Genomic DNA, 8,754 nt, shown 5'->3' on the forward strand with positions numbered 1-8,754 from the left:
TGTAGCCATTCTTAAAAGTGATACATAAAGATTGGATTTTTTTATTCTCTCATGTATTCATTCTTTTCTCCCTTTTAAGAGTGATGATTTCATTTAAACACCGTCTACTGCTTTAGTTCATCAAAGCATCAAATACTAAGTACCATATTAAGTGTACCGTAATTTTCTTGGGTCTATATTGATCCCAAATAGGAAAATAGTCACTGCCCTTACCCCTCAAATAACTTAGTGCCAGTTAAAAAAAAAAGTGAACAAAGTGAATTGGCCAAATTGCAACACTAAAGCCTTAATGGTGATGCATACTATAGGTATTAGATTTCCGAGTAAAGATAATATTACAAAAAAAATTTTTGTCAAAAAATTCATGCAGAATTTGCAACTTGAGAGTTGAATTGTTTGGGAATTTCATAACACTTGATGATTGCATTAAATCACACTCCATTCCCTAGTAATCACATGATACAAAGAAAAGCTAATTACAGAGTATTGTTTCAAGTTGTGTAGAACTCTGATTAAAATTCAGAAGAATAAAACTTAGTTTTTCATTGTAATAATAATAACTAGCACTTCCATAGACCTTTATAAGTGCCAGAGCTTCTACAAGTTGTTTCACATACATTAAATGATTTAGTTCACAGAACAACCCGGGTGTTGGAACAACAGCTGGCTCACTTTTAGCTGTGAGGACTGTGGTCCTGAGAGATTGTGTACCTTGCAGGAACTCACACAACTAGCAGATGATAATTCAAGTCAGTCCATCCAGGGGAGACTGTGCTCCTTACTCATGATTCTCTACCTATGCTAAATTTGGTGGACAATGTGCATTCCCACCAGGATGCAGAGATAAAGACAGGCTGGGGCAAGTGGTAAGACAAGAGATGCCCAGGGTGAAATACGGAAAGGAAGACCCACATGAAAATCCGTGCAAGTGCAGGATCAGCCCTGAGTAGGACTGAGAGCCTCTGAAATTTTCCTAAGAGCTTCACTCTCCTAACTCTAGACCTGGCCCTGATGAAAGGGAAGAATGGAAAATAATGACTACCAACATGTGACCCAATAATCCTATTAAATACAGTTTTGCTAGGTTATGTGCTATAAATCTGGAGAGTACAAAGAATGTAATATAACTGTAGTTATAATTATATAACCTAACTAATAAATAATGTTTAAATTTGATAGGTCATACTTTTATCAATATTATCTCATTCAATGCTCACAAGTGAGCAAGTAACTCTAATTGCTTAATATCACATGAATAAACTATCAAGGAAATAGAATTTGAACCTAAGGGGAAAAAAAGCCCTGGCTTCCAATCACAAAACTATGTGCAATTGGTCAAATTATCCACCTTCAGTGAGTCTCAATATCCTTATCTCTAAAGACGAGTGAGGTTAGAAATGGTTAATAAAGAATCTTTTTTTGAGAATCAACAAATGTAGTGGTGGTGCACACAGCACACAGGGTAACACGAAATAGCCAGCATCTTTTGTCCCTCTGTCCACACACACACAAAGGTAATGAACACCTTCCACGCTGTCCCTATTTCCCCAAGTTTAAACACTTTTAGTGTTTCTATCTGTGTCTATGTTCTCATGTTAATTTTTCTGAATAAAACCCTCTTATGCTTTCCACTTATTACTCTATCAGAAGATACAATTCTCAAGAGGACAATAATCATGCTACCAATATTTTAACTAATAGTATGAACTGAAAAATAGGAATACGTATGCTCAAGATCAAGTGATGAGAGGGGAATGAAGGATTCAAGTAGGTAGTTGAAAACGTGTGAGAAAAGACACTTTATGATATAGAGATACTGAGTGGGAAATGTATAGAGAAGTATGATAGGATTGTCCAGAAGTGAAATTAATTAAATGTATGATCATAAGGCAAAGCTCTGGATCTTCTTCACATTTGTCAATGATGTTCTAGTGACTGTGCTGAGTGGGGAAAAAATTGTTTATCCTGGGCTGTATTCAGAAAGTACGTGGAATGGCTCTAAAGGAAATTTCAGTGGAGCTTTTACAGTGATAACCTATGGGGTCTAAACTGGAAAGTGGGAAATACGTATATAGTAACATTCTTAAATCAGAAACAATTGCAGTGATCATGAAAGCCAGTCTAGTCATCCTGAGACAAACTGAAGAACAAGAAATGTCGGGGAAGGAAAAGTGAAAGCACAGGCTAAATTTCCTCTTTCTACAGATAAAGCACCAAAAAAAAAAAAAAAAAGAAAACAACAGCAACAACAACAAAAACACCAGAAGAAAATCTAACTAGATTGATGGAATTTCTTCTCTTGGACTTTGCTGATGTTCCCCATCTCCAGTGGTTTCTATTTGGATTGTCCTTAGTCACAGGTATCATTATGCTGATGGGCAATAGCACCATAATTCTAATAACAAAAGTGGGTCTTGACCCCCAGATCCCCATGTATTCTTTCCTTGGCAATTTTTCCCTCTTGGAAATCACTATGGATTCGTTACCCTTCTCACAATGCTCATGAATCCTGGGAGTCAAAGCAAACTTTTTTTTTTTTTTTAGTTTAGTCATGTAAACCTTTGAACCCTAGTTTCTTCATCTATAATATAGCATGAGGACATCAACACAATTCAAGAATATGTTATTGCAAGCAGTTTACTAACACAAGTGTAGCTTGGTTAGAATGATTTTTGTTTTCCATTTCCCCAGATATTATTTAAAGCTATAATATGCTAATCACCTTTCTTTTTAAATTCCAATAGTTTCCAAGTATATCTCAATACAGGAGAAAGTTGAGTCTCTGTATGTCTCATTAATTACAGACTAAAATGTACTTGCTTACATGCCCTCTAGCTAAAATATATATTCTCTGCTTTTGATATTTTTGACAACTGTCTATTAATCATATTTTAAATAATTTATAGTTTTCAATTTTGATTTTCATGTGTTTCAATTTAGATATATTATTAAATTAATAATTTTTAAATGCAAATGACCAATGGCACATAGCAAGACATTTGAGAATAGATTTACTTGGCAGAGTTTCAGAAATCATATCATCAATGTATTTCTTTCAAGTTTGTCATTATTTTTTTTTTAATTTTTACTTTTATTTTTTAATTTTTAATGATTAAAAATTTTATTGTGGTAATATAAGTTTGTCATTATTAATTAAACAACCAATAGGTCAAAAAACATTGTCAAACCTAAGTTTCAAGTTTGCATAAGATAAATAAAAGTTCTTATTTTATAATGCCTGATGGCCATGATGTTTATTTTGATAGATAAATGCAATCAGAATGGTCTCAAAGTGTATGCACAAATAGTTAAGAATTATAGCTGCATGATATGGAAGGGAAGGCATGCTTTTTTCTTGGGAAAGATCTAATGGAAGAGTTGAGAAATTCCTGAAAACTACATTACAAAGTTTGCCAGTGCCCTACCACTGAGAAAGTGGGATGCAAATGTTTCTGCCTCAAAATTCTGTTTGTTAATATGAGGAGTAAAATGGATTGATTTTGTTCTCCCCACAAGCAGATCAAAAATGAAAACGCATAATTCTCAAACACATCACTTTCATTTAAAGTTAAACCTAGAATTAGATATTATGTTTTTATATTTAGAATTTAGCGTACATATTCTCCATTAGACTTCAGTTGTGTTGAGTCCAGTATATAAAATGCTAAACGTTAATAGAGAATAGAAATCTTATGTACTAATTCCCCCAAATCCCTTTAACTAATAGAATTACAAAACAAGCCCCCAAACAGAAATGTCTAATTGTACTATTTTCACAGATGGAACCCCCAAAAGACCTAGTGGATGTGAATTTCACTTCAGTGATGGAATTTGTTCTTTTGGGATTTTCTGATTTTCCCAATCTCCAGATGTTTCTTTTTGTGATGTTTCTGTTTATCTATGTGGTAACTCTGATGGGAAATGGCATCATCATTCTCATAACCAGGACCGACCAGACTCTCCAGACTCCCATGTATTTTTTCCTCAGTAATTTTTCCTTCTTGGAAATCTGTTATGTGTCTGTCACTCTTCCTAGAATGCTCATAAACCTTTGGACTCAGAAAAGGCACATTTCCTTGTCTGCTTGTGCAACACAAATGAGTTGTGTCCTTATGTTTGGAAACATAGAGTGCCTGCTTCTTACAGTGATGGCCTATGACCGCTACATGGCCATTTGTAACCCTCTGCAGTATCCTCTAGTCATGAACTACAAGGTATGTGTCCAGCTGGTGTCTGCCTGCTGGATCACTGGAGTTCCAGTTGAGATAGGGCAAACGTGCCAGATTTTCTCTCTGCCCTTTTGTAGATCCAACCAGATCAATCACTACTTCTGTGACATCCCCCCAATACTAAAGCTGGCCTGTGGGGACATTTTTCTGAATGAGATGATGGTCTTCACAGTTGCTGTGCTGTTTGTCATGATCCCTTTTCTGTTGATTCTTGGCTCCTACATTAAAATCACCTCCACCATCCTGAAGTTGCCACTGGCAACAGGAAGAGCAAAGGCCTTCTCCACCTGCTCCTCTCATGTCATGGTTGTGACTTTATTTTTTGGATCTGGAATCATTACATATTTACGACCTAAATCCAAAAATTCCTCCAGAACAGACAAGTTTTTCTCTCTTTTCTATACCATTGTCACCCCGATGTTTAACCCCCTGATATACACTCTGAGAAACAAGGATGTCCTGATGGCGTTGAGAAAATTGTTACCTTAATGTAAAGCATTAGCTGCTTGATTTGAACTCATTTACTGTTTTCCTATTTAATTCTGCCATTGTATAATCAGATATGAATGTTTAGTTTGTTTTTTCTACATTACTATAGATTTATTATATTTATTCATACCTGAGCTTATTGTTTTATGCTGGATTTTCTGATATCAGGAAATCCACATGGTGTCTTGCTGATAAGAAACTATGTATTTAGCCAATCTCATATTCAGTTCACAAATTTACTGGAGATTTGAGACTTTTTATGGGAAAATACATTATCACGTACCTAGTAATTGATATAATATACCTTTTCTCCTCAACCCATAATGAATATTATTTACTTTCCTCTTTAGATAACTGTCATTCACTTTTTTTTTCTTTTCATAATGTATTTAGATAATAAAGATGGTAAGCCTTTGGAGACCTTCTGTTAAATATCTATGTGCTTATAATTTTAGATATTTTACCTTTCAGCAAACTCAATTTGATTCTTTATGAGTTACAGAACACCTAAGTAAAGATTAGAAACAGAAATTCTGCATAACGACACTTCAAATTTGGCTGTGTGGCAATAAATTTTTTACCCTCTGCTTCTCTCTGAATTCTTCTTTGTAGACACGCTTTGTTGATATAACCAAATCATGCTACTGGCATCTCAATAATTTGTTACCTTAGTCTTTACTAATGTGAAAAATATGAATTCATGTTTGCTTTTCAGAGATACAATATGTATGGGATTGAACTATTTTGTCCCCATAGAGATTCACCCATTCTTTAAGATTTCTTGACTTATTTATTACTCTTTTGGTTTGAGCATATAGTTGAAATTAAAATTTAAATGCTTGTATTTATTTGCCCAAGTTTTCCTGGTTATAAAGGATGATACCTGAGAAGACAGACTCATTCTATTAAATGAAAAAAGTTATTATTAAAAAAACAAGAGCCTTGTATTTCTTCCGAAGTTTCCAAATAAAATACAGGCAATCCTTCATATTCACAGGGAGATTCTGGTGCCCCAGGTGTTAAAGGCCACCGGCCTTCATCATAGCCCCCTCCCCAAGGCTGATTTTAGCCCAGGGGTCTGGGCCAGAAAAAACTCTACATGTCAGAACTTTGTGATGCACTTAATGGTCCCTCTCTCTAATCCTGAGTGTTCTCTCCAACTGAGTTACGTGCCTGTCTCATCTGCCCCCAGGAAGGGCTCCTTCTCCAGCCCCGTCCATTGTTAGGGAGCTAGCAGGTGGTCTTCACTCCTTATGGTCATAGCTGAGGGGTCAGGCTCTGTGAGTTTCATTGTCATCCATTCTGGGAGGTTCCTTGGTCCCACATGTACATAAACCCCTCTGAGTCTATTCCATCAGCTGTCCAGATATCTCTGGACGTGACTGAATTTGCAACGAGGACCTCACTTAGTCCTGGACTCTGAGATTCCCCTCCAGCGGGTCCCCAGTGCTCATAGAATCAGGCCCAGAGTCCTCAGTGTCACATTCCAGGCATCTACAGTGGGTGGCAGCTAGTCTCCTGGCATTGTGCCTGTACACTTCCTGGCACTGGGCCTGTGTCCAGCACACCCAACCTCTGATTCTTCCTCAGATGTGATGTGCTTTCAAGCCTTCAGACCTTTGCCTCCAAAATCATCTGGCTCCTCCTTCTGGAATAAATGTGCCTTTGCTGCCTGTCCCAGCTCAAACACCATCTTCTGCATAAGCTGTCCATAGATTCTTACCAGCCTGGGTTTTGAAGTCAGAGAGACTTGAGTTCAAATTCCAGATCTGCCTCTTCCTTACCATGTGACCTTGCATTTCTCATTTAACCCTTCTGTGGTTTAACCCTTTCCCATCTGCAAAACAGGGCAATGCTTCTTACCTTGGAAGGAAGTTGTCAAAAATCAAGACAATGGTGTCTTCAGGTCAAGTGCTTTGCACAGATAATCTGCCTAATGCATCACGCCCCCACCCCCGCTCCTTCCTTTCTCTGATTCCTTCAGCATGTTGATTTTACTTCTAATTGGCTCTAATTTAATTTTTTTAATTAATTTATTTATTATTTATTTTTGGCTGTGTTGGGTCTTCGCTTCTGTGCGAGGGCTTTCTCTAGTTGTGGCGAGCGGGGGCCACTCTTCATCGCGGTGCGCGGGCCTCTCACTATCGCGGCCCCTCCCGTTGCGGGGCACAGGCTCCAGACGCGCAGGCTCAGTAGTTGTGGCTCACGGGCCTAGTTGCTCCGCGGCATGTGGGATCTTCCTGGACCAGGGCTCGAACCCGTGTCCCCTGCATTGGCAGGCAGATTCTCAACCACTGCGCCACCAGGAAAGCCCCTAATTTTTTATTGATATGCAAATTCATCTTCTGCATTAAGCTGTGAAGTTTATAAGATCAGGAAACAGTTTCTTCATCTCCTGATTCCCCTCTGTGCCTGGTTTAGAGTAGGTGCTCGGTAGATATCTGTTTAGAGAAACTGGAATTTCTCTTGTGATATTTTTTATGTATATTATATATGCGTGTCTTTTATGAACTCACCTTGGAAAGCAATAAACATGAATACAGGAGAGGTAGTTGCTGTTTCCGTTAAAGACACGATATAGCTGGCATCACAAGCTCTAACTTTTCAAGTGTGCAGGGCACCGTGCAGGGAAAGAGGAAGTGAAACAGCTTCCTGCCCCACAAGAGCAAAACCAAAAATGAGGCGACAAGGTGGACGGGGCACGTTGGAGGAAAAAAAGCATGTTCTTCAGAAACCTTGCACCTCAAACTATCTCTGCAAAATATCAGCGCTGCTCTGGGCAAGGAAAAGACAAGGGTGCCAAGTGGAAACACCACTCTTGCAAGCTTATCTCAGATATTAGAGGGTCTCAAGGAACACACACACACACACACACAGACACACACACACACACAACTACTGTTCTCTCTTGCAAGACTAGCGACGCTTTGCCCAATGCCTGATTTCCCCAACCATGCTCCTGCGCGATGATCCTCGGCCACACACAAGACTGTCACTGTATATTCATTCATGAGAGATAATGATTTTGAGTTTGTGTACCCATTGACCTGTGGACAGATGCCTAGCATGAATGCCACATTTACCTGGACACCAGCTCAGCTCCAGCAGTCCTCCGACCGGTCCGATCACCCAGTGGCCGCTGAATTGCCAGCCTCCTCTTTTCTCCTCTCCTCCAGGGGGCTGCTTGACGGGGTTGTCCCAAGTGATAAACTTATGCAGAAACGGGCCTTTTAGTCACGACCGATTTTGCTTTCTTTTCATAACCACCCGATAAATGTCAGGACTGCTTAGAGCTAATCATTTCAGATTGGAATAAAAACAATTTGAAGTTCTAAATAATAAATTATAAATAAATAAAATACAGGCACTCCACTGGATCCATTTTCAGTCAAACTGGTTGGGAAATGATGCAATCTGGGTAAGGTTTTTTTTCTTTTAAGTTTTTTAAAATCTATATTTCCTTTACCATAATACGTGCTTAAATAATTTATTTTTCGTAAAGCCATAATTTATCCACCAGCTAATTCTCTTGTTTAAGTAGGTATCATGGTAGCAGGAAAGACATCTAAAAAACACACAAAAAAATTAAGGCAATCATTTCAGAGGAGATAATGTTCAGATGACAGTGACAGATGACAGTTGTGTCTGTAGCATATTATCCGTCTAGAGGAATCATGGAAGAAAGGTAAGGAAGTTGGTTTTGTAACCATTTTGAAGTGTCCTGTGTCAGTTTTCCGGTGCTCGCTAATAAATTATATCCAATGTTTGTGGCTTAGTACAACACTTCTTTATCACATCCCATACACTGTTAGGGATTGAAGCAGGGATCAGCTGCATGATTATTCTCTTCCATGTAGCATTGACTATAGTCACTAAAGAGTATTCATATGGTGACTGGTTTGGTTTTAATGTCTAAAATAGTTTTGTATTACTATATCATGTAGTTACAATGATGCATTACAGAGAAAAAAAAATCCAGTTCTCATGTAATTTGCATACTCTTGGGGGGAAAACTGTTAAATTACTAGATAGATAA

General features: G+C 38.0%; 1 protein-coding gene across 1 annotated transcript; it reads left to right on the forward strand.

The window, feature by feature from the left end:
• The first annotated feature begins 2,256 nt into the window (after nt 1-2,256).
• LOC103007279 (olfactory receptor 10AG1) lies at nt 2,257-5,523 on the forward strand. The gene is made up of 2 exons (XM_007181241.1): nt 2,257-2,360; nt 3,780-5,523. Exon 2 carries the CDS (start codon nt 3,780-3,782, stop codon nt 4,716-4,718), a length of 939 nt encoding a protein of 312 aa, XP_007181303.1. The 5' UTR covers nt 2,257-2,360; the 3' UTR covers nt 4,719-5,523.
• Nucleotides 5,524-8,754: the final 3,231 nt, after the last annotated feature.

This window comes from Balaenoptera acutorostrata, chromosome 9 (genome assembly GCF_949987535.1).
Source record: "Balaenoptera acutorostrata chromosome 9, mBalAcu1.1, whole genome shotgun sequence".
Taxonomy (NCBI): domain Eukaryota; kingdom Metazoa; phylum Chordata; class Mammalia; order Artiodactyla; family Balaenopteridae; genus Balaenoptera; species Balaenoptera acutorostrata.

Coding starts and splice junctions, on each gene's coding strand:
- LOC103007279 (XM_007181241.1), top strand. CDS start 3,780: ATGGAACCCCCAAAAGACCTAGTGGATGTGAATTTCACTTCAGTGATG.